This window comes from Camelus bactrianus, chromosome 18, assembly GCF_048773025.1.
Source record: "Camelus bactrianus isolate YW-2024 breed Bactrian camel chromosome 18, ASM4877302v1, whole genome shotgun sequence".
Lineage (NCBI taxonomy): Eukaryota > Metazoa > Chordata > Mammalia > Artiodactyla > Camelidae > Camelus > Camelus bactrianus.
In genome coordinates, this window is record NC_133556.1 from 15337971 (window position 1) to 15364438 (window position 26468).

A 26468-nucleotide genomic window follows, 5' to 3' on the forward strand; every position below is an offset into this window, starting at 1 on the left:
AGAGAACACAGGCCAGCAACATGCAGGCTCAAGCCAGCCTGCAGACTGTGTTGTGTGACTTTTACTATTTTTTTTTTAAAATTGGAGACAGATGCCAAGCTTTAAATTAAAACAAAACAAAACAAAAACAAACCCCCAGAAATCCACCTGAAAATTGGGATTCCCAGCGTTTCTCAAAAAATCATAGGATCTGGCAGCCCTCTGCTGGCATTCCCAGGAAGCAATCATGAGCTGGGGAGCAGCGCCCCCTGCAGACGGGGCATAAGCCCTCCAGTTTCCACAGTGCCCGCCCCGCTCCTGGTCATCACTGTCAGCCTGGAAACTGCATGATCTTGTGCGGCGAAAAGTCCAGGGAAATAGCTGACTTAGCCCTCTCTTGTCTTGAGCTGCCCTTACTTGCATCTAAAATCCACCCAGGAGGTGGGAAGGGGGCTGCACATGGGGCCAGCAGCCAACACCTGAGTGAGTCCTCCTATGCCTTCATACACTTCAACCTGGCTCAGCCTCATCAGGCTACATGCTTCCCACGGTGTAGGAGACCGTGACAAATGTCCACAGATCCCTCCCGCTTGCAAGGTGTCATGTCGCACTGTGACGCCGCAGCATCAACCATCAAGAGGTAGACGGAGTCTATTTCTCTGGCGGGGCTTGGCCTAATGATTTTCTTTGGCCAAAAGATCCTTAGCGGTCATGACCAAGCAGAGCCTTAAGAAAGCACTTACACGCTGAGGCGTGTCCTCTCTTGCTGCCTGGAGACCACCAGGCGGTGGACAATGAGACCACGTGGAACAGAGATGAGTTGTCCCAGCCAAGGTCCTCAGGACAACAGGCCCGCCAGACACTGAGTGAGGCCGTGTGAGACCACCCACCCAGGCACCCTTGAGCTCACTGTGGAACCAGCCAGTCCACCCACAGCAATAATAAAAGCATTGTTGCTTTAAGCCACCACAGCATGGGGTGGATTATTAGGCAGCAAGAGATAGCTGATACACTTGGCTTGTCAAGGCCTGTGCTCTTCTCATCTCTACAGCTTGTCTGGGGGCCTCTCCATGGCCAGGTGCTGTCTGTAATCCTTAACACTCAGCCTGCTGCTGCTGCCTCTTCCTGAGCCCAGGAATGCACATGATTTTTAATGATTTTCAAGGAAGGGAGTCAGCCCCCTTCTCCCCATCCCTGACTAAATGACTTCTACTCTTTTCTCTTGCATATTACAGTCCTTTGCTTCACACTCAGCCTCTGAGGAATTCGTAGCAAAATTTTTATATGAAATGAGTAGTGGCTGCTTTTGCCTTCCCAGCGACCTTGACCGTCATGGCATCCAGGTTTTCCTTCAGGGATCCACCTCTTCTCCACGCTTCACAGTCCACATGGTTTGGATGGATCTGGCTCTGACCCCACTCCTGGCCCTCCCTGGGCCCAGGAGCACAGGTGCCTCTCCCTGACTGCAGAGGCTGGAGATCGGTTGAGGGGAGACCTGGTGCTTGGACTCTGCCAGAACTATTAGGAGAGAAGCAGATTCTTTCCCCTGGGCTTGTTAAGTCGGTATAAGGGAGCTTGGAGCCACCAGAGACCATCTCTGGGTCATGTGTGAGACTACAGATGTGGTTCTCAAAGTGTGGTCCCTGGAGCAGTAACAGCAGTATCACCTGGGAACTTATTAGGAATTAAAACATTTAGGCTCTACCCTGAAGCAGTGAATTAGAAACTGCAGCTGGGGGGCCAACAATGTTTGAATTTTCTTTGCAAATAACTCAGATGCATGTTCAAGTTTGAGACCCGCTGGACTAGAGGAAAGTAGAGTTAAATGACGAAGAAACAGCTTGCTTGTGATTGCATCATCTGAGCACCTGGGTCCCACCATGCCTGAAGCCAAATCTATAGTCCTTGACTTTTCAGGTCTGTGAGCAATACGTTTTCCTTTGTTGCTTCAGCCAATTTGGATTTCTGTCACTTGCTATTAATAATGAACACTGACTAATATGTTATGAAACTGGACTTCGGCAGAATGGTCTTTCTGCTGCAGGTTTTCTTGACAGAAATGCTAAGTGTAGGGCTGTCACGGTCCTCTAAATCACTCATGCTGAGGGGTGTTACTTTATTTCCATGGTTGGCAGCTTGTCTAGGAAAAGCCATTCAGATATATCACTTCCCTAGAGCACTCTGACAACTTGGACAGTAAACTTTCTGCATTAAAGACTAATGTTCTTTCATCCTCAACAAGACAACAGGCCTCTGGAAGTTTCCTGGAAGGCTTATTGATAGAGACCAAAGTAATCCAGGACATAAGGCCCTTTCATTAGCACCAGGGAAAATTATAGTGCCAGAGAGGAATTACCCTCTCGTGGAGTTGCATCATATGTCCATTTAATTGACACAAAGTCAATTTTATGACCTTGGGCAAAGATAAAAGCGCAAGGAGAGATTTAACTCTTTTAAGAGTGCAGGCAATAGGTTACACATCTGGTAATGGCAGACAAGCTAATCCAGACCAATCCTTCCTTGGAGTACAGCTAGAAAACTTGGACCAAATAGTGTGGTAAAAATCTGTTTGAAAAAAGAAATCTGTTTGAAGGCATGGAAAGTGAACAGGGCTGTGAAGGGTTATAGGCAGGAGAAGAGAAACCCAGAGAGGTGAACCCAGCACCTGGGAAGTGTTTCCCCTCAAAGTGCTGCTGATTCTAAGAGCTCCTGGAAGGCTGAGAAACTGAACAGGGCTGTTGACAGACTCGGGGTTACAGTCTGAGAGTCAGGGTGACCCAGAAGCAGCCAGGAGTGAAGGGCACAGAAAGGTTAACAATTTAGGCAAATCTAAATTACTCTTGACTATTCTAATAATAATAATATAATAATAATAATGTCTAATGAGGTTTATGATCTACAGAGAATTAAAATGCATGACAATAATAGCATTTAAATTGGGAAGGGAGTAAATGGAGTTACAGAGTTGTAAGTTCTCCACTGAATGAGAAACGGTAAACTTGCTAATTTAAAGTAGACTCAAATAAGTCAAGAATGCATGCATGTTGCAATCTCTGGTAATGACTAAAAGAATAATAAAAGAATGTATAACTAACAAGCTAATAGAGAAGAAAAAAGAGGAATAATACAAAGCAATCAGTTCAGAATAGGGCAAGAAAGAAGAAAAAGAGGCACATAAAACAGGCGGAACAAATAAAAAGCAAACAATAAGATGGCAGATTTAAACTCAAATATATCAGCAATTACATTAAATGTAAATGGACTAAATGTGCCCATTAAAACACATAGATTGTTAGAGGATAAAAATAAAAACCAATTACACGCTGTTTACAAGAGACAAACCTCAATGCAAGGATGCAGACAGTTTGAAAATTAAAGGATGAAAAAAGATACACCACATAAACACTAACCAAAAAAAGCAGGTTGACTTTAAGGCAAAAGCATTATTTTAGAGCAAAGAAGAGACACATGGTGATAAAATGTTCAATTTATCAGGAAGATATAAAAAGACTGATTTTCTATGTCCCCCCAAAAGACATTCCCCCCTTAGTAAAGCATCTAAGGAGTCCAGATTCGTCTGGGAAGAGGGTGAGCTGGTTTGATTCTTCTGTCCTCTTAGGAAGTCTCAGGGTCCTGTGTCTCTGGCCGTATGAACATTCTAGTGACCTCAGCATCATGCCAGTGCTTAAAACACATCTTCCCTACAACCCACACCCTAAAGAAAGCCATCTGCTTCATTCGGAGCTGGGCCAAGAAGCTGTGATTGTTTCTGCCCTGGGGGAGCAATGACTCTCTTGGGCTTAAGGAAAGATGATACGTCTACAGGGGGTTTTCTAGCTAGAACCACACAGGCTACATTTGATCATCATTTTGAGGGATTTCCAAGGGTAACTTTAGCCACTTGCACTTTTTTTGACCTATAGCACCTCATCCCCGTATGACATGTGGCTCCAGTGTAATCCCACTTCAGTGTGAGGGTGATGACAATGCCATGGTTTTCAACTTTCTTCAAATTTGGCTTGTGTAGGAACCACGTATATTTAACAGATAAAGGCTGAGCTCCAAACCTGTTCAAAATGAGGACTCCACCACTTCAAACAGTGTCTTCTTTAAGGGGACCGATGGGACAAACTAAGAACCAAGTGCCAGGACAGCTGGTAATCTGATTTTTATCGGATGGACCCAGTGACACGCGTTGTTTATATGAATGTATGCTTCTTTGCTGTGGTGGCTGGGAAGCTCAGAGTCACAAGTGGTACCCCCTCCGGCATTCATTTGTTCACCCCCGGCACCATCTTATTGTTCCCACTCTTTTCTCTTCCCCCTCATTTCCTCACATATTTGTTCAAGTCTTCTTGTACCACATGATTTGTTAGAACATGTCAGAACTTCTTGGAGAAAGGCAGATTATAAGTTAGTGAATTAAGCTCTTCTCCAAATGCTGTACATGAAGGCGTGTGTGACGGTTTGACTTGGAGTCCTAATGCCCTGGTACCTGTGAATGTGATTTTATTTGGAAATAGGGTATGTGCAGATGATCGAGTTAAGATGAGCTCATTAGGGTGGGCCTCCATCCAATATGACCACTGTCCTTATAAATAGGGAGAACTTGGGCACAGAGACAGATATGCGCACAGGAAAGCACCATGGGAAGGTTGGAGGCACGTTGCCACAAGACAAGGGACTACCAGAAGCTAGGAGAGAAGCCTGGAGCAGGTTCAACACTACTGCCTTCAGAAGGAACATGGCCCTGCTGACACCTTAATCTTGGACTCTCCAGCCTCCCGAAATGTGAGACAATAACTTCCTATTGTTTAAGCCAATCAGATCGTGGCACTTGTTACAGCAGCCCCCAGAAAACGAATACAGGATTCCAAACAATTTTAGTTGCTACATGATTTAACTTTTAAAATATTAACAGTCATATATTTGTATTAAAGAACATTAGAAAAAAACAGAACAAGTGACTGAAACCTGTAGTTTTTAGGTATGTCACTGCTTGGGACTAGGCTGATGTGGGTTTGTCGCAAGCAAATAGCAGTTTAGTTGACACGTGAGGGGACATGCAGTGGAGTGATTAAGAACAGATACCCTGTGGCCAGGTTTTTGAACACTTGGCTTTACTGCTTACTGGCTGTATGACCTTGGACAGATTCCTTAACCTCTCTGTGCCTTGGTTTCCTCTTTACAATGGTGTTGATAATAGCAGTACCTACTACACAGGGTTGCCTGGATGATTAAAGGCAAGATTACAAGTGTGGTACAAAACACAGCATGGGAACTCATTCAGGGCTTGGTTAGTGCCGGCTCTTCATTTTATTACCCAGATACGGAAATATCTAGCCACTGTGGCTGGTACATGAAAGAGGCAGGTCCCAATGAGCCCAGAAGGGCAACTTGGAAGGATGTTTGACCATCACGCTGCTCCTGCTGTACCAGAGGCTCTGGAAGGTTCCTGCACAGTGGCACACTACTGTGTTTCATTTCTTTTAACAACTTGTTTTGGAAGAATTGTCTGAAAAGACATTTTTAATTTGTCACATGGGGCGAAAACCAGCAGTGCAGACTGGATTGGGCCCCACACAGGCCTTTTTCTAGGCTCTGGCTGTTGCCCAAAAGCCTCCAGGAATCAGTTTGGTCCTAACTCTGCCCACTGGATTCTGACTTTTCGTGGCAGTGGGATGGGGACAGTTCCCCTGACTGCAGGCTCTGTTTGGCTGCAGTGCCGGGGTCATTCTCTGATGAGGCAGGACGTAAGTCAGAGGCCTCAGCCCTCCTGCAGGGGACTTAGCACTGTGTGGCTTGTCCAGATACAGATCCTGGCTCTGGGATCTCTGTTGCTCTCCCCTCACTCCCTAGGCTCCAGCCTTCTTCCTAATTCTTGAGCCAACTGAGAAGCTCTTTCTTACCTCAGGGACTTTGCACAGGCTTTCTCCTCTACTGAGAGTTAGTCCTTGACATTCAGGTCTCAGCTCGTCTCCCTTCCTCGGAAAGTCCTCCTCTAACCACTCTGCCCTGCCACCACTGAGTTGTCACCACCCCATCTTCATGCTTGTTATCTGTCTCTGCCCATGAAAATAAACACCATGAGAGCAGGAACAAAGGTTCAGCTGGGGCCTGGACTGGGGCAGGCACATAGTAGGTGCTTAATACACAGGGCACCTCCCCAGGATGCTCACTGCTGGCCCCCTGATGGCTGCCTCGATTTCCTGACTGAGGGCTCCACGTACTGGACAGAAAAACCAACAGCCCTAACACTGTCTGAGTCACAATCAAGCTTGTCAGGACCTATACCCAGGTGCCTACAAAGCCACCTCTGTGGCCGGCCAGCCCCAGAGAAGCAACCTGGCAGAGCACAGGCCTGAGAGCCTGGGAGTGAACCCTGGCTTTGCTGTCCTGTCTGTTACTTTCAGCAAGTAACTTCCATGTTCTCAGCCTCGGTTTCCTCATCTGTGAAATGGGAGATGGGGGTAACAGCATCCATAAGGGAATTCCTCGAGTGTGCTGCCTGGCACCCACTCTCTCTGCCTCTGATGATAGCACCAGTGTCTCCCAGTGCCAGGCAATGGGGAGCAGCTCCAAGGCTTTGCTGGCAGTTGTGGGACCAGTTCCAGCTGATCCTGACCAAGAATTCGCTCTGAGCTGGGTGCTCCTCTAAGCAGCCTATCCATCCAGCCCTTTAATCCTTACAGAGACCCCTGGAGGTGAATATTATTCCTTTCCCTATTGGGCAGATGGGAGGATAGGCTCAGAGAGGTTAAGCAACCTGCCTAAGGTCACGGAGCTAGAGGGTGGAAGGGCAGAATTTGTACCAGGCAGTCAGGCGGTAGTCCACCATGCTTCCTGCCAGAGTTGCTAGGCAGGTGGGCTGGCAGCCCAGAGCTGCTGGTGGCTGTCTCAGCAGCCCTAAGAGCTTATCTGAGAATGAAGGGCACAAAGGAGAAAGTGGAGCCAAGAGGTGGAGAGAGGCAGACTGCTGATAGACTTTAATCACCGGGATCCGGCTGTGCCCAAAGATCACACCACTTTCGGACTTTCAGTTACACTCTCCCTTCAATCCACTCTCTTTATCACTTGCTGTCTAAAATGCCTTGTCTTGTAAACAACTAACAAAATTCGTCAAATTGTACATCTGAAATATGTGTAGTTTACTGTACAGGAACCAAACCACAATAAAGGTGTTAGAAAAATTTAAAAAAATAAAAAAATAAAATGCCTTGTGTTGTATTAGTACAGTCTTTTCTCCCTGTTGGGTTTGGGGTTGATAAGGGTTAATCAGAGAATGCCTGCGCGCTACCCTGCCCACAGTCCCCAGCCAGACCTCCACCTGCAGCTCTGTGTCAGGGCTCCACTGGTACCCAGAACCAGAGTGCTAGACGGTCAACACCCCAGGAACAGTCGGCAACCCGTGACCGCAGAGGGTGGGTCCCTCATTCACCCTGGGGCAGGAAGCAGTGGTCAAATGCCAGGGTTCTGCTCAGCACTGCCCCCTGAGCTCTCCAGCCAGGTAACTCACCACTTGCCCAGTGAACTTGCTTGGTGATAAAGCCAGTTTTAGCACCTTCCTTTCCTGTCCCCTCCCAGGGACCACCTCCCAACTAAATTACTTGTTCTTGCATCCTTATTTCAGAGTCAGGTTCTAAGGAATCCAAACCAAGACAATATTTACATAGCAGGGAGCAAATGCACAGGAAGTGGAAGCGGTTGTTGTCACTTCCTCCTCCTCCTCCCATCTGCCCTGAGCTGCTGGGAAGAGAGCTGTAAGCCTCAGGCCTCACGCTTGGAGTTCGTTGGTCCAGGTCTGAGAACAGTGACTGTTTGGAGGAGGCGTTGGTTCCCACCACCAGGTCCCCTGGCCTGGCCCTGTGGGAAACAGTCCCTGCAGCTTGTCCATCAACATGGGTGGAACATCATGGTCAGCAAGGTCAGGACCCCTGACCTCTTGTGTAAGAAGGCTGGCTGGCTGGGGCTGGATTTTACCCCGGGGAACCTCAGGGTTTCAAATTCTTGGGATGCCAGAATACCTTGAGCTCTTTGAGGTCCTTTGGGTCACAGTAATCAGAAGCAAGCTGCCCCCAGAGGGTCACTGCAGCCACTGGTTTGGATCCAAGGCATCAGGCTGAGACAATTCATCTGCTGCCTCCATGTGTGCAGTCTGCTGGTTAAGGACACAGTAGTGGAGTTGCTCCACCAGTGTTTGAGGCCTAGATCTGCTGCTTTCCAGCTGTGTGAGTCACTTGCTCTGTGCCTCAGTGCCTCATCTGAGAAGTGGCACAAGCCAGACCCCATCTCAAAGGCTGATGATAAGGATTATAATTTACTTGCATATATAAATTACATATATAATTTACTTATATATAGATAAGTAAATTTCATATAGAATTAGCATGTATGTAAACTATGTAATACACATAAGTAAATTATAATAAAAGCTTACAATGGTGGCTGGCTCATGGTAAGTACTCAATCAATGGACCCTCTCATTTCATTAGCAGAGTGGCAAACTGACCTTTCACCATAAACTCTTGTAACTTTAATTTGTTAATTAAAACTTTTTTTAAATCTTTTAATTGAAATATAGTCGATTTACAATGTTGTGTTAGTTTCTGGTGGTGTTAGTTTCATAGTGATTCAGTATTCCTTTTCATATTCTTTTTCATTATAGGTTATACAAGATATTGAATATAGTTCCCTGTGCTATACAGTAGGACCTTGTTGTTTATCTATTTTATATATAGTAGTTAGTATCTGCAAATCCTGAATTCCTGATTTATCCCTCTACTCCCCCCAACTTTGGTAACCGTAAGTTTGTTTTCTATGTCTGTGGGTTTGTCTCTGTTCTGTAAATAAGTTCATTTGTGTCAGTTTTTTTAGATTCCATATATAAGTGATATCATATGATTGTACCTTTAGAATTTAGTACCACTTGCATGTATTATTACCCATATAAAGTAAGCAAGTTAATTTAAAAGTTGAAACAAAAATAAAATAAATTTTCAATTATTACCACATCTTGTTATAGAAATAGGAAGTCCTGTGATTTTATGTATCCACTTGACTGGGCCATGGGGAGCCCAGATACTTGGTCAAACATTATTCTAGGTGTTTCCGAGAAAGTGTTTTTGGATGAGAGTAACTTTTTAATTGATAGAAGAAATCAGATTTACCCTCCATAGTATAGGTGGGCCCCACTTAATCAGTTGAAGGCCTGCATGAAACAGAAAGACTGATCCTCCCCCGGGTAAGAGAGAATCCTCCAGCGGACTAACTCCGGACTTCACCTGCAACATTGGCCCTTCGAATTGGAACACTGACTTTCCCTCAGTCCCTAACCTGCTGACTTATCCTGCAGATTGGACTTGCCAGTTTCCATAAATGCATGAGCCAATTCGTGATAATAAATATATTCTCTCTCTCTATATATGTGTGTGTGTATATACACACACACACACACATATACATGCACACATCCTATTAATAATGCACTTTCTATACATATATATGTATATAGACATACACACATCCTATTGGTTCTGTTTCTCTGGAGACCTTTAATAATACATTTGCCAAAGGTCAGCTCAGGTCCTGGGGAGGAGGGTAACGACGCAAGGACTCTTCCATCACGGCACCCCACTGAGAGTCATCCCAGCCCAGCCCCAGCCCCGCTCAGGGGCCCCAGAACTCTTACTTGAGTATGCCCTCTCCTGGTCTGGGAACACGGTTGGGGGCTGGGGATTCAGATTTGGCTCAGGTTTGCTGGGAATGAAGACCTCAGCATTGTCCTTCCGCTTAGCAGACAAATTCCTTTCCTTTTTCTTACCTGTTAAAAAAGAAACCCAGCTGTTTATATGTGAAACACTGAGTGCAAGCAGAGCTAGCACACTCTGCTCCAGCAACTGTTAATTTGTGCGTCCACTTCTGCATTCAATAAATATTTACTGAGCCCCTGCTCTGTGCCAGGCCCCATGCTAGTTTGGGATTAGAGGTGTAAATAATGCTGACAACAAAACAAGTTTGCTGAGAGCCATGATGAGCCAAGCACCATATTTTGGTAAATAAATGAATTATTCTAGGACACACACAGGTTCTCAAATTTGAACATTTCTGAAGAGGGACAAGTCTTATCATCGATAGGGTGTTGGACTTCATTGGCAGCATGGTACATAAAATAACGGTGCAACAAAGGATATTCTGGAGTTGGAAAAGCATAGTAGAACATATTTGCTGCCCTTGAGGGACTCAGCCTAGCCAAGGATAAGGAATGGTTGAATGGATATGAGAGCGGGGCTGGGACAGAAGGTTTCTGGTAACAGGATCAGAAGGAGGATGCAGTTTGGAGGATGGGGCTGACAGGGGTGCAGCCAACAGTGAAGAAAGCCCTTCCAGATGACTGGGATGTTGCTGAAGTGTATCGCAGACAAAGGGAACAGTGTGTGTGTAGGCTTGAGAGATGCAATGTATGTGGCAGGTGAGTGGCTGCGGTCTGGATGGCGGTAAGTTAAGCCAGACAGTGAAGGGACCCCAGGCCAGGATTTATAGTCAATGTTTCCCAAAGAAGGGTGCCTGGACCACTGGTGGGACAGGAGATGATCCCAGGTGCTACAGGGGCAGATGCGTTTTAAGCAACTGTCTATCTTAATGTGTACAGAAAAAAAAAAGCAACTAGCATATCAAACCTTAGTTTCACGAATATTACTGCTTGGAACAATCTGAGAATTAGGAATGAAAAGAAAGAAGGAGGAAGGAAGGAAGGGGAAGGAGGGAGGTGGCACTGGGGTAGGTCCTGGGCACACACCATCTCATGTATTTCCCCAGCCAGCCTCGTGGGTGGAGGGTAGGCAGAATACTGGACCTCAAAAACGGCCACATTCTAATTCCCAGAACCTGTGACTGTGTTAGGCTACAAGGCCAAGGGGAATTAACTGTGCTAATCAGCTGACCTTAAACTAGGAAAATGATCTTGGACCCAATGTAATCATGAGGGTCCTTAAAAGTGGAAGAGGAACAGTTTGAGTTTGGGATGATGAAAACCTTTTGGACATAGACAGTGGTGATGGTTATCCAGCAGTGTGAGTGTACTTAATGACACTAGATTGTCTCTTAAAAATGGTGAAAACGGTAAATTCTATGTTATGTTTATTTTACCACAATAAAATACAAACACACACACAGGGAAAAGAGGAAGGTCAAAGGGTGGTGGGACTACAGAAGAAAGGCACAGAGAGATGCAATGTTGCTGGCTTTGAAGATGGAGGAAGGGGGCCAGGACCCAAGGAATGCAGCAGCCTCTAGCAGGTGGAAAAGGCCAGGAAGCAGATTTTCCCCCAAAGCCTCCGTAAGGAACACAGCCTTGCTGACAGAGTGATTTTAGCCCAGTGAGGCTCACGTCAAACTTCTGACCCATGACCCAGCCCTCCCCTTTCCACTGGAAAAATAACTCCTGTCTTTCTCTGTGCCACTCACTCATTGCCCCTTACTCACAAGAAGGACAAAGGTGGGGGTAGGAGGCCATCAGGGCTCATCTCAGCCCCTCCTCCTTTCCTCTTCCAGGGGAAGCTGACCTCAGGTCACACGGCCTCCCTTCCACCATGCCGAGGCCATCAGCGGTCCAGCTCTGCCTGCTTCTAGGGGACAGGTTCTGTCTACTGCAGAGGGGCAGTACTGACCAGCCACCAATCCAGCTCTACCCAGTGGGAAAGGTGATCATTTGCTCACTTTCTCTCAGAGTCCCACAGCCACCTCTCGTTGTTTCACAGCTTCGAAGGGGAAACAGAGAGGAGTGGGATGACTCATAGGCTCCTCAAAGCCCAGCGATCGCTTTGTAACTTCATCTGGTTCATTTATTCAATTGAATGATTAAGAACTCAGGATCTGGGCTCAGACTGCTTGGAGATTCAATCCCATTCTGCCCCCTTCTAGCTGTGTGACCTTAGGCAGGTTCTTTGACCTCTCTGTGCTTCAGATTCCCCATCTGTAAAACAAGTACAATGACTAGGACTTCCCTTGGGGGTGTGGTGAGGATTAAATGAGGGACTTACCTGTAAAGCCCAGGGAATAGAGCTTGACACAGGTTACTAGGAACTCAATCAGTGATGACAACTGTTATTTTTTATGGGTTTATGTGCTTATTGTCTGTTTTCCCTGCTACGATTAAGTGATGGAGGAGAACGATTGGGCCCATCTTGTCCCACAGTGCCTGGGGCCGGATCCGTGCCCAGTGAGTGAATGAAGGAACAGCCCAGAACCAAGCACACCTTTTCCGGTTAGGGCTGCCTGTTCCTGAATAAATGCTCAGGATTAGTTCAGAACTTCAGTCCCATGCTGGGGTCTGGGAAGACCTTATAACAGGCCCCTCGGCCTCCCGCCTGCTCCTCTTGGCGGGAGCCTGTGTCCTGCTGTGGCTAAGAAGCCAGCCCGAGGCTGCGGATGAAAGCGGCAGCTGAGAGTGGCGGTAGGAAGTGGGCATGCCGCCCCCAACGGCTCACAGACTGGGCAGCCCCCGCCCACCCATAGCAGACATCACTGCGATCAATGCAAGGCCTGCCAAACAATCTAATCATTAAAAACTGTAAAATGGCAAGAGAGAGGAGTTCTCCCTTTTCACTTTATGCCCTGGGATCTCTCAAACTGTGCCTGGGGCCCGGTGCCTGGTTCTTCACACCCAGAAATGACTGTCTTGTCTCTGGCATGTCCCTGTCTTGTTCCTGGCAGAGCTCATAGGCCGGAGCAGGAGAAAGGCAACTGGGGAGTGAGATGAGTGCCATGATGATGCTATGGGGCAGAGGAGGCACCAACCTAGCTGGCTGGGCTGGCAGTGCCAAGGAGGCTTCCTGGAGGAAGCAGTCTCCGAGCTGAGCCTGGAGGGAAAAGCACACAGCCAGGTTTTGTGGGTCAGAGTGGAGGGGAGAGGCGAAGTGGTGATCGAGGTAGAGGGAAGAGCCCGAGCAAGGAGGTGAGAGAACATGGGGAGAGCACGGCTGAGGGACGGGATGCTCTCTTCCCTGGAGCCACCAACCGCTGGGTGTAGACTTTCCAGAGCTGCCTGTTATTACTGTCCCCCCAAGACTCACGTGTTCAAGTCCTAACCTCCAGTACCTCAGAATGTGGCTGCATTTGGAGATGGGGTCTCTAGAGAGGCAGTGAAGGTAAGACAAGGCCTTGAGAGTGGGCGCGAATCCCATCTGACTGGTGTCTTATAGGAAGAGGCGGTCAGGACACAGACCCACACAGAGAGAAGACCGTGTGAAGACACCGGGAGAAGACAGCCATCTACAAGCCCAGGAGAGAGGCCTCAGGAGACATCAGCCCTGCCCACACCCTGACCTTGGACTTCCAGCCTCCAGAATTGTGAGAAAATACCTTTCCATTGCTGATTCAGCGCCCCCTGTCTGTGTATTTGGTCATGGCAGCCCTGGCGGATGAAAATACTGCTTGATCTCAAACCTTCCCTCACTTCTCTTTCCTTCTGTTCATTCATGCTTCCCCCCTGGTTGGGCTTGGGGTTTGGTTCAGGAAATACAGCACACTCAGCTCTGGGGAGAATGAGCTCCTAAGGGAGAGGGAGGAGGAGGCAGAGGCCATGCCAGCTCGGGATAGGGGGTAAGGACTCTGTCCAGTAGGCTCTCCCTGCTACCCACCAATTGTCTTGTTGAGTCTAACTTCCAGGGTCTTTTCTGAAAAGCCTCTTCTAGTGGATAGCCATTGTCGGTGGCCAGCTGCTTCCCTTCTTCAGATTTAGCTTGATTTTCCTTTGGAAGCTATTATTGGTCCATGTGATTCGGGTGGTGATAAACACTCCAGTAGTCCTGTTGGCTGGACCTGGCCTATCAGAGCCACAGGGACTAGTTCAGAGACATGACCCCAATGTGAGTTCCAGAGCCAGGCCTGGGACATTTGCTGGAGCTTTTAGGAAGGGAAATCCACTTTCTGATGGAGTTGCAAAGCCAATGTCTCAATTCTGTGTCTATGTGAGGAAAGAGCGTGTGAGAATGATACCAAGACAAAAGAAGGCAGAGACAAGAGGGAGGAAAGAGAGAAGGGAAGGGGAGGGAGGGAGTGGGGAGAGAAATGAGTCCTGCTGCAGCCCTGGACACCTCAGTCAGCAAGTCAAGAAATAGTCCCTTTTGCTTGAGTCAGTTTCATGAGCCAGCTGGCGTGCGGATCATCCTACAACGCCCAGGACAGCCCCCGACAACTACCTGCCAGACATTTACCATCCAGAATTTCAGGGTCATCTGTAAGCTTTTGTGAGCCTTCGCCTCTTGCGATCAGCAGAGACCTGACTGATGTACCCCGTGGCCTGTGAGACAGCCTTCCCAAAGCTGAATCCACAGTACGGATGGAAATTTAGGTCTTACTATTAGATCCAGAGACATCAAAGGCAAAGAAATGCCACATAAGACAGAGCTTACTTTCGGAAGCCGGGTTAAACTCCAGCACTACGAGGGTGTCTGGGCCTTGGAAAGGGTGTCTTTCTGTCTCCGGGTCTTTGGAAACATCCTTCTGGCCTGGGTCTCCACTGAAAGGAGGGGGGTCATCTCTAGGATGATCCTCGGGCTCTGGCTCAGAGGGTACGTCTTCTTCGATAGAGTCATACTCGTCGCTGAAACAATCCTTTTCTTTCCTTTGTAGATTTACACTAAGTTCCAGGCTTCTTCTTAGCTCCTGCCAAAAGTCAAGAAGAGAAGTGAAAAATGAAATATGTTCCTTGTGAGAAAACCTCATTGAAAATCGATCGTTAGAACTGAAGAACTATTCCCACCAAACTCACATTTACTGAAATCATCCCAACCCATGTATGCCATCGCTTTGAAGATGAGGAAACAACGGGCAGGGACAAACAAGCCCTCTGCTCCGGACAGAGCAGTATGTGTAGTATTAATTGTGGTGTTCACACGCCTAGGATGCTGCTAAGCGTGTGTGGGGGTGTGTGCGCGCGCGCGTAACGTATGTTTTGATTTGAGGGCTTGTTAAAACAGACTGTGGGGTCCTGCCCCCTGAGTTTCTGATTCAGTGGTCCTGGATGGGGCCTGAGAGTCTGCCTTTCTAACAAGGTGATGCTGATGCTGCTGGTCCAGGGACCACACACTTTGAGGCCTCCAAATGATCCTGATATTCCAGTTGGTGAAATGTCTGGCAGATAGTTGTGGGTATCGAAGGATGCTTGGAAGCACTGAAGTGTCCTAGCATTTAGGACTCAACTATAGCCGTTTGATAATGTTTCGTACATGTTTCATCTCCATGAGATTGTAGATTTATGATCTTAAAGCATTAAGATCTACACTTAACAGTGATCAGAAAATGTATCACCAAAGCCAGGATGCTTAAGAAAGGGACTAAGGGCACCACTCCATTTACACTGCGACAGAAAGTGTAAACTGGACTTTCTGGGAAAACCAGTCTGTCCGCTCAGCCTACCCATACTGTCCCCATAGGCCTTGTGGTATCTAACATAGTTGTGAGAAAACAAGAAACAATCAAGTTTATGGTTGACCATAAACTTAACAATTGCTGTGGCAGGCTGAATAATGACTCCCCAGAGACATTCAAGTCCTTAACCCGGGACCCAGTGAATTAGTGGGGGCTCATGAAGAAGTGAGAAGTGCCATATAAAAAATTTTGATCATCTTAGAGAAATCATCCCCAAAAGACCAATGATAGAAATATGGATGTTAAAGGTGCTGCTGGTGAGGGCTCAGGAAACAAGGAACATGTCACTGGAAACGAGAGGGGAGAAAGATCCTGTTACATAGTTGCAGAATCATAGCTAAACTATGTCCTGTAGTTATGTGATAAATGGAACTTGTAAATGATGGACTGGGATATTTAGCTGAAGAGATTTCCAAGCAAAGTGTTAAAGAGAACAGTCTGGTTCCTTCTTGCTGCTTAGAGTAAAGTGCTAGAGGAAAAGGATAGACTGTTAAGCAAAAAGGAACTGGGACTTGATGATTTGGGAAACTCTCAGCCTATCCAGGTTGCAAAAGATGCTAAAATTGGGAGAAGCACTGTCAGAAAAGCATGCTCTGGAGGAAAAACCAAGGGTGCAGCTGGACAATTTTTTGCTAACACCTCAGAAGGAGCCACAGTTTAGAGTACTCAGTCACACTGAGGAGCTTAGACATGAACCCCCTTAGACATCTCAGTAGAAGCCAGGAGTAGAGACAGGATTATCCAGGAAGGATTTGTGGAGGAGCCTCTTGTGTCATGGAGTGAATCTCAGACATATACATAGGAGACTTGCATCGTTTTTGAAAATGTCACACCAGCAGAAACACTGCCAGGTAGGACTGCATGGGAGAGGGAAAGGACAAACTAAAAGGAAGCTGTCAGACTCCCAGAATTCTACAGGCAGGAAACAGGTTGATAAAACTACATAGCAGCAAATACATGCTACCCTTCATGAAAGAGGAAGAATGACTCCCAAGGTGGAGCCATGGGCCCAGAGGGTGGAATCCTGAGCTACAGAGAATTATTCCCACTCCCTGAAACCTAATGGAGTTTGCCCAGTTGGATTTTAAAATTTCTTGGGTTTGGTGACTCTTTTTTTTCCTTTAAACTTCTTCTTTCCTTTTGTAACAGAGAAACCCTCTTATCCTGTGCCTGACCCACCACTGCACTTGGGAGCAGATAACTTGTTTTCTAGTTTTACAAGTTCACAGGTGGAGAAAAGTTTTGCCCTAAGATAAGTAATGCCCATAGTCTCTTCCTTATCTAATTTAGATGTAGGTGATGAGATTTGGGAGTTTTGAGCAGATGAGACTTGGATGATATTTTGGACTTAAGTTGGTACTATAATGGGTTGAGAATTTGGGGAACCTTGAGATGGGATGGATGTATTTTGCATGAGGGATGGACCCGAATCTTTGGAGGCCAGAAGACAGGGTGTTGTAGGCCCCAAAGATGTCCAAGTTGTAAACCCTTGGACGGTGAAGGCTACCTTACATTGGCAAAGGGACTTTGCACATATAACTAAGTTAAGGATCTTGAGATGGAGAAGATTATCTTGGATATCTAGGTGGGCCTCATGTAATCACAAGGGTCCTTCTAAAAGGGAGCCAGGAAGATCAGTCAGAAAGAAGACATAAGGATGAGAGCAGAGGTTAGGAAGCAGAGAGGATGCTACACTGCTGGCCTTGAAGGAGGAGGAAAGGGTACAAGCCAAGGAATGTAGGTGGCCTCTACAAGATGGAAAAGGCAAGGAAATAGATCTCCCTCTAGAGCCTCCAGAAGGAACATAGGGCTGCTGACATCTTGATTTTAGAGCAGTGAAACGGAAGTTGGATTTCTGACCTCCAGAACCGTAAGATAAGCCACTAAGCTTGTGGTCAGTTGCTAGAGCAGCAGTAGGAGACTAATACAGCTGTCCATCTCTTACAGCTTTCTCCCTCCCACCCTGCCCAGTATCAAGTACCAGCGGTATTTGTTGAGCAAATAGAACACTGCCTGGCATACAGTAGATGCTTGACAAGTATTTGCTGAGTGACTAATTTATGCCAGTGGCTGGGCAGAAGCTGTAAGCAGGGCTGGAGAGGACCCACCTGCCTCAGAGGCAGCATTAGCAATGTGACTCTTAGCAGGTTACTTAACTTCCCTAATCTACATTTTGACATCCATAAAAATGGGATAACAAATCCCAGCCTCACTGAATTGTTTTATTAAAGCAGTGGTGCAGACTGGGAACGATTTTTGCTCCCCCTCTGGGGATATTTGGCAATTACTGGAGATATTTTTGGTCACAACTGGGGGAAGGTAGGGCTGGTGGCAACTGGTACGTAAAGGCCAGGGATAAGGCTAAACATCCTAGAACGTACTGGACAGTTCCCACAACAAAGAATTATCTGACTAAATGTCAAGAGTGGTGTGACTGAAAAACCCTATGTCAAAGAGAGCACGTATTCCCCAACGGCATTTAAAAAGATGATAACACAGTCTTCTCATTGAGTGCATTACCATGATCCATGTAACCTCCATGGAAGCCAGACTGAGGTCATGGCTCATGTCTTCAAAGTCTGACCGTGGTGGGCAGCTGGAGGGCGAACAGATTTACTGCTCCTCCACAGTGAAACGTGAGTTCCTGGGTGGCCTGCTGTTTAACAGCGATTTTGGTGATTGTAAAGCTAGTAATCCTTTGCAGTGAAATAATGGTCTGTACTTTACAGAACATGTTTAACTCCTTCTCTCATTTGATGTTCTAATGATAACATGAACTCCTGTGAAAACAGGACAAGCAACTGGCTCCCGTTCTAGACCCAGCCCCCATCTCAAATGGGGTCATCTTCAGTTCTGTGTTCTACGGGGGTGGAGGCCAGGCTCGGCCAGAAAACAGGGGGCAGATCCCTGCTGCTGCATCCCCTGTATTCTTGCCCGGTCACTGTGGATCAAAAATGATAAAAAATGGGTACCAGCGGACTGGGAGATGCCCAGCTGGGAGACTGCTGTGACTGCCTGGGAGTCCTGGTCAGTCCCAGGGCCCGGAATCATCTCTCCTGGTGTCTGAGGCAGAGTGGAGCCATCACTCACCACTGGTTCCAGGAAGAATTTGGATGAGGCATTAGGATTCTAAGAATCCTTCACAATGTTGCAACCCCATCTTTTAAGTGACTGAATTTTCAGAGATCCACCCCCCAACCCCGGGTTGGAGAACTGAGGCCTAAAGCCTTTAAGCTGGTTCAATTTGTCACAATGATTAAGTGGCAGAGTCGTGACTTGCTTGTGCCCTGAGCCACTGCACCCTGCTCCTTCAAGATTATCCAAGGGTAAAAGAGACTCACTTGCATTCTGCAGTGGTCCAACCAATGGGGAAGATGATGGGGGAACTACCATCACTCGTCCGTTCACACATGCGCTGTGCTCAGAGCTGAGGTAACGGTGGGGAGAAAGACGGCCAAGCCTCGGGCCATCAACGCATAAAGAAAAAGAAACAGGGGCATTTTGGATGTGGTCGGGACTGGGGAGGAAAGAGTCTGCCTGGGTGATTGGACAAAGTGAGTGTGGGCTGATGGAGGCTCTGTTAGGAGTTGGTCAGGGAAGGCTGGCTGATGAAAAAACGGCCGGTGTCTGGGGCGCTAGTCTGTCAGGAGGAACAGCAGAGGCAAAGGCAGGGAGGTGGCAATGGCCGGAGGGCGGTGTGAACCAAAGGAGGGGAGGGCAGGGAGCCGGATAGGGTCACGCAGGCAGCGGGAGGGGTCACATAGCCAATGCCTTGTAGGTCTCGGAGCAGGGTCTGAATTTTCTTTTATGCCCAATGAGAGGCCACTGAAGGGTGCTAAGCAGAAATACAACGTTATCGGATTTCTCTCCTTAAAGATCACTATGACTCTTGGACACAAAGTGGATTTTCAGAGGCCGGGACATGACAGAAACAGGATGACATTTGCAGCTGCGGCAGCAGGCAAAGATGAAGGTGGCAGCAGAGATGGGGATGCAAGATGCATATTGAGACATATTTTGGAGGCAGAGATGACAGAAATGGCTGACTAGAAATTAACAACGTGTGTACCCTCCAACTCAGCCCTTCTAGGAATTTATCCTTCAGTCTTAAGTCTACAAAGCCCGGCGAGGCATCATTTATTACACGGAATGATCTGCCTGTTCATCAGTCAGGGATGGGTTAAATTATTAATAGACAGGGAGTCAACGGAGCCTCAGGCAGCGCTTACAGAGAGGGAGGTAAATACCATGCACTTACTCAGAAAGATAGCAAGATGTATGTTCAAGGAAAAAGAAGCATGTTGAAAAATGTACATAGATTATAAATCTGATTTTAAAGAGAATTATTATATTAGAATGTGTACATACAGGCACACAAAAAATCTGGGAAAATAAACATCAAACTATTAACACTGCTCTCTCTTGGGGTGGCATTATAGGAATGGTTTTCTGCTACTTAATTTTTTATTATAAGCCTGTTTCCAGTTTTATAATTAGAAAAAAATTAGGTGTTTACTTTTTTTTAATATTCTTCTTTATTTTTTATTTTGTTGTGTTTTTTTTCAGGGTTTTTTTTTTTTTAACATTTATGTTTAAATCCTGTTCCTTACTCCTGAAAATAAATGAATTCCCTACAGGAGTGGTAGGAGCAGTGGTGTGGAGGGCCCTGAACAGCTAGCTGTCTGAAAAGTCACTGATCTCTAACCCTGGAACACATCTTGTCCCCAGAAGAGTGACTCAGAAATTGGTGATCGGCGGTGCTTGACGCTGGCAGATGATGGGGTGGCGTCTAACCCTGGATCCAGTCGAGTGGTCCAGATTTAAAAGTTACAGGCCACCAATCTCAACAGGAAGAACGTCAGGGAGTATCAACACAGCGCCTGTAAGTCCTTCTTGGAAAAATCCTCTAAATGATGAAATCCAAACAATGAAAAGTAAAATCAAAATAAACAACACAGACCAGGAGAGGCAGTGATAACAGGTCTAATGGTGGACACTGAAGTCGTTTAGAGACTCAAGAAATACAGGTGACCCTTGAACAACAGGGGGGTTGGGGGCACTGACCTCCCACGCAGTCGAAAATCCATGTGCTGCTCTCTCTGCTTCAAAAACAAAGGAACTGACAAATGGCTCACCCAAGGGCAGGAAGCTGAGACAGGCTGGATAGGAGAGAACACAGACCCCAGTCCTCTTGATCTAACATACTGTGATCTCTAATCCAACACAAACTTTTCCCCAAACTTAGTTAAAGATCTGTAAAATGAAAATACAGTAACTACATTTATCCAAAAAAAAAAAAAAATCCACATACAAGTGGACCTGAGCAGTTCAAACCCCTATTGTTTAAGGGTCAAGTGTAATGGACAGCTGTGTATAGCTGGGTTATGGACGGAAACGTAATGTTCTAAACCTAAGATCTTAGCTAAGCTCACAAAAACCAGAAGAGGGCAGGCAGTGTGGGTGCACCCCCAGCCTCACTTTCCACAGCAGATTAGTCAATTCACAACCATCTTAAACAGAAACACGGAGTTATTTTTAAAAAATGGCAACTCCGACCTCTTAATATATTTTCATAATTTATTAAACTGACGGGAAATGTCAAGAAATCTCTCTTGTGAAAATGAAATTTGAATGCCAGTAGTTTCTTCTGTTTCAGTTTGGTTCTGCTTCTGTCAAATTAATGCAAATTTAAATGCTATCATTTTATTTACAAATGTATACATATATATACACACACGTATATAGGTATGAAGCCTAGATTCTGCACTATCTTCTTCACAAAGGAAAATAATACACTTGCTCACACAGGGTGAGCAAATTTCAGGAACCTAGACCCTTACAATGCCTGTGTGATCTAAAACCATCTATTCCGGGGCAAAGGGGAGACTAAGTGAGTAGTCACGTTCCCTCAAGAAAGCGGCTCAAAGCCTTTCCATCTGGAAAGAAGAGGACCTTGGGTTAGTCGCTTTGAAAGCCAACCTGCCGAGACTTCAAAGGGACCCCATGCTGGGGGATCTACCAGTTGCTTTGAAGCTGCCATCCAGAAAGTCCTCTGTGAAAACTTATTACGGCTTTGCTTTAAAACCTTGTTATATGCAATTTCGAAGCTCAGCCCTGAAAATGTGAAGTTCAAGCCCTTTCAACAGAAAGCCTTCTGCATGGAGGCCAGGCTGCAAAGGTGGAGAGTGGGTGATGGGACTGCATACAAACTGGCCTCCTCGCGAGAGAACCAGGAAGGAGGTGGAGGGAGGGGTGGATGCCAGACCAGTGACTAAAACACGGCTGGGGTTTGATGGTCAGTGGATCAGTGCCTTACATGCCTGATCTTCCTCTCTTCTGCAGGGCTAGGAAAAGAGTGAAACTAGATGACTGTAACCCACAAAATGTTTGCAATAATGGTAAGAACACCTATAATATCATCAATAGCTGCAGCTACCAATTACAAAGCTTTTGTGACATATCAGGTACCAAGCTAACCGCTCCCTGCACCTTATCTCCCTGCAGCCTCCCACCACCCCTGTGTGTGGGAATCCTTATCTTAAAGGCTCAGAACACTTAAGTAGCAGCCCAAGGTCACACGGCTAGCAATGGCAGAGCCAAGGTTTGGATGAAGGACCGTCTGACTCCAAAGTCCAGGCTTTTCATCCTGTGCTCACGTTTGTTCCATGCCCGGCACCAATGCCTTGGAAGCCAGTAGTCTCTAGAGCGAGATGAAAGTCAGGTGCTCGGCGACTGTGCACTGGCTTACACGAAACTGACAAAACCCGCCTGTGTGACCTTTTGACACAAAGCTGCCAGGAAGCCACTAAACATGTTTAAGTGTATGTTAGGTGTTAGTGGATGAAGCATTCAACCTCTAATTACACTTAGAAAGGGGAACAGCTAGGTCTACGTCCCCAAGCATGTCTCTGAGCCTCAAGCCCCCACCTCTCACATGGGAAAATGTGCCCTGACAACCTGACAAGGTTGTTGAAGGGATGCAATGAGATAATAACTATGAATTAGTGTTTCGTGATTGCTGTAACAGAGGTCTAGTTTTTACAGCAAATTGAACATTGAGATGACAGCCTATTTTTCTTTATTTCTCAGACTCTATTGACATTGCCTATAAGATCGGATGTTTAGACCATGAAGCCACACTGAACACTTTAAAAGAGTTCTCAAGAGGAAGCAGCAGTCTCTGGGGCAGAGGTCATGAATGCACAGTCTACCCCCAATAATGTCTCTCATTTGATCGGCAATTTTACAAAATTGGGAATCGCGTGCACAGTTAGCTGCAATAATTCCCACTAACTCCTACTGTATTATCAGAGCCATTTTACATATATTAACCTGGCCCAGAAAGGACTTTTACCCTGCACTGAGGGTTAATTAACTACTTTATTCTTCTTTTCATTCATTCATTCATTGTTGAATATGTTTGTCCCCTTAAGTAGGTCTGATTGCTAAGGGCTAGGTATAGAGTGATGAATAAGACAGAGTCCCTGTTCTCCTGGAATTTATCATCTGACAACGAAGACAACATTTCATAAAAAATTAACAAGTATAATGAATGTCAAGAACCCATATCCAAAGCTCAGCAGCCCACACTTCAAGCCTGGTTGCATCGAGATCACAAACTTCCCAGAATAAAGAGACTTGAGCCCTAACTTTAGGGTCCACACTGTGTACTTTTAAAATCACATTTCCCAACATCAATTCTGATGGAACTATGGATAGGAAAATTTGAATTACACCTGAGCTTCCAGAACCTATGCAGTGTTTTTGGTTTTCTTAAAAAAAAAAAAATACGGAATGCTTCATGAATTTGCATGTCATCCTTGTGCAGGGGCCATGCTGATTTTCTCTGTACAGTTCCAACTTTAGTTTATGTGCTGCCAAAGTGAGCACATGTTTTTGGTTTTCTGATACTTTCTTACTGGCCCCATCCAAGCTTGGATTTTCTTTCACTGATTTTCATTCAAAGCTAAATGTATTTATGAAGCATCCCAGAGTTCAGTCTTGAACTATTATGAAGAAGAAAGCCACCCTTGTCTTAGGGAGTGGAGTGATGGAAGAGGAAGAGCACAGACTCAGAAAGCAGAGGGGTACCGGCGCCCCACCCTTTCCTGGCAGGGAGGCGCTGGGCAGACCCTGTGGCATCAGTGTGCCGTGGCTGCCTCACCTGAGCCTACCCAGAGCAGGAGCCTTCCCAGGCTGAGGGGTCAAGGAAAGGAAACTGGATAGGGCTCGAGGGATAGAGACCAAACAACACAGAATGCTGCTGGACCACTAGAAATTCTGAGGAATTCCTGAAGGCAAGAGAGCAGAGATCACATCTATGAAGAAGTAAAAGCAGAGGAAACTACGGGCCAAAACAGAGCAGTAAAATTTTCCATAGAAGGAATTCTGTGTATGTGTGTGTAAGTTGAGCCCAGAGTCTAGGTGGAGTTCGAGGAAGCTCTAGGGTGTTCACTGGGGGCTGCTTTTGGGGATGCTGGCCCCTCCCCAGCTGCATTAAGTGCAGAGGTGCTCACCACAGGCTGCCACCTAGAGTGTGGGCCCTGGGGCAGGAAGGCAGGGCAATGCCCCAGGAGGTCATTGTCCCCATGGTAGACCAGGAGCTCCCATACGTGGAAGAGAAGCTAAGGCACATAGCTTTCAGGAGCATTCCAAAGGGTTGTGCCCCAACCCCACAATCACCAGAGTCAGGGTACATCAAACAGAACAGGCAGAGGAAGCGGGATTCTCAAATACCAAGAGGAGCAGACAAGTAAGAAAGACCAAACATTTAGGGAAAATCAAAACCCCTGAAGATTGGCACCAGATTTAACAGACAAAAGAAATAATACCCAATTTAAGAGCGTTCATAGAGAAAGACTTTAGAATACTGAAAATTAATACCCCTGGAGAGATTTGAGAGGACATTTTCACCATGAAAAAGAAACAACTAGAGATCTTAAGTTTTCATTTTATCATTAACATTTTCAAAAAGATAACTAAACAGCAGAAAGAGCTAAAAGGAGACTAATCAAGTGTGCTAGAAATTAAAGCCAAACAATTTCATAAGAACACCAACATAAAAAGAGAAAAAGGATAATGCAAATGAAAAATTATAGAGACTCAAAGGATAGATCTGAGCAAGTATTTGTCCAAGAGAAGCGCCAGAGGATAGAACAGAAACAATGGAAAAATAAAACAATAATAACAACAATAAATGAACATTTTTCCAATGCCAAAGACATAAGCCCTTATACTGAAAAGGCCCGTGTAGTGCTTTAAATGGGACAAAGATCTATAGATAAGAGAAATAATCTATTAGAGAACATCTTGGCTCATTATGCACACTATGACAGAGATTTTGAACGTACACAGCAAAAACAGAGAAATAGAAGGGAAAATTGACAAGTTCACAGAAATCACCCAGATTAAATAGGCAAAAATTATGAAGGGCTCTATTACGGTGGTTTGCGAATGAGCATAAGAATTTCCTGGGAGCCTTATGAAAAATGCAGATTCTGCACACTCCAACCTAGTTCTGTATCTTTGAGTGGGGTGTGAAAGTTTTCATTTTTAATAAGAAGCCAAAGTGAGTCTGATGTAAGTGTTCTGGGACTATACTGGGAGATAACATGATCTCCAGGTTAAATAACACAATTAATAGCTTAATTTAATAGACATACTGGGAATATTACACCAAAAAGAGAATGATTACTCTTTTTGAAATACCATGGAACATTCATAAAAATGATCCAGTAGACTACAAACAAAAATCTCCAAAACTCCCAAAACAACAAAAATCAAACAGACCAATCTCTAATCATAGTGTAGTAAAATTAGAAATTAACACAGAAACTCTACTTAGAATATTTGTAAAAACTCTTCAAAAAATACAGAGAAAAAAAAATCCTAAAATCACAAACCAATAGAAGTAAATGACAAGGAAAACACTACACATACAACAAAATTTGTGAGATAAGGACAAAGCAGTATTTGGAGAAAAATGTATAGCCTTAAAAGTGCTGTATTAGAAAAATATACACAAGATCTTATGGTAGCTCACAGAGAAAAAAATGTGACAATGAATATATATATGTTCATGTATAACTGAAAAATTGTGCTCTACACTGGAATTTGACACAACATTGTAAAATGATTAGAAATCAATAAAAAATGTTAAAAAAAAAAAAAAGAAAACAAGATGGAAAAAAGTGAATTAAACATTTAAATTAAGAAGCCAGGTTATGGGATGAGGGTGGGGGAGAATGAAAGCAATACATTAAACCAAAAAATTTAGGGAAGGACTCAAGATAAAAGTAGAAATGAACTGAAACAGAAAACAATAAATGAATGAATGAATAACAAAATTAATCAAGAATACATGCTTAACAGAACTGAAGGTTGGGCCTGATTTGGTAGAGAGAGCTTTTCATATTTTACTGAGTTTACTTCTTAACTGTTTGAATCTTTCCGAATGAGAAAGCACTCATATATTCGATGCTATATAAAATGATACGAAATAATGTGAAAATACCTAAGAAATTCTAAGAAGGCTACAAATGCAAGAAATAAAAAGATTTTTATTCCAATATTGATTCAGATGTTATTTTTTAATTTTCATTAAGATTGAAAAAGATGCTTTAGGAAGTCAAACACCATTCATTATCTTTACTTATAGAAATGCTCTACTGAGTGAAGGGATCACTACATCCCTCAGCTTTGGACCTGCATTTCATGGGTATTTAGTGCTCATTCAGCATCACCCCACATGAACCACTCATGCTCGTCCCTGAATTATTCCCACTCAGCTGGCTTTGTGCTGTCTGACCCACCCGCTAAGGCCCTGCCTAATATCATCAGCCAAGTGGTCCTTTGGTCTGAGCTATCCAGCGACATTCAGGACACCATGGCCCTGACGGTTCTGGATACTGGAAAGGCTAACTCAAGTGCCACTGGCAAGGATAAAAACCTCTTCCTCCTCTCTTGTCAGGAGCTAACAAAGCTTTCATAGTCTAAATCAAAAGTTGCACGTTTGTGGTCCAAAGACCAAATCTGGCCAGCAGGCATACTTTGGGCCACAG

General features: G+C 45.4%; 1 protein-coding gene and 1 non-coding gene across 9 annotated transcripts in view; both read right to left on the bottom strand.

The window, feature by feature from the left end:
- Positions 1 to 26468, bottom strand: part of KATNIP (katanin interacting protein) — a 174042-nt gene that overhangs the window by 72829 nt on the left and 74745 nt on the right. For all 8 annotated transcript variants that reach the window (XM_045521107.2, XM_045521110.2, XM_045521112.2 and 5 more), the window contains 2 exons: positions 14391 to 14643; positions 9668 to 9799 (listed from right to left, as the gene is read on the bottom strand). In XM_045521107.2, the coding sequence (XP_045377063.2) occupies positions 9668 to 9799; positions 14391 to 14643 (385 nt within the window). The remainder of the gene's footprint in view (positions 1 to 9667; positions 9800 to 14390; positions 14644 to 26468) is intronic.
- On the bottom strand, positions 23192 to 23298 carry LOC123618581 (U6 spliceosomal RNA). The gene has a single exon (XR_006727040.1). It is a non-coding gene; the product is annotated as a U6 spliceosomal RNA (small nuclear RNA).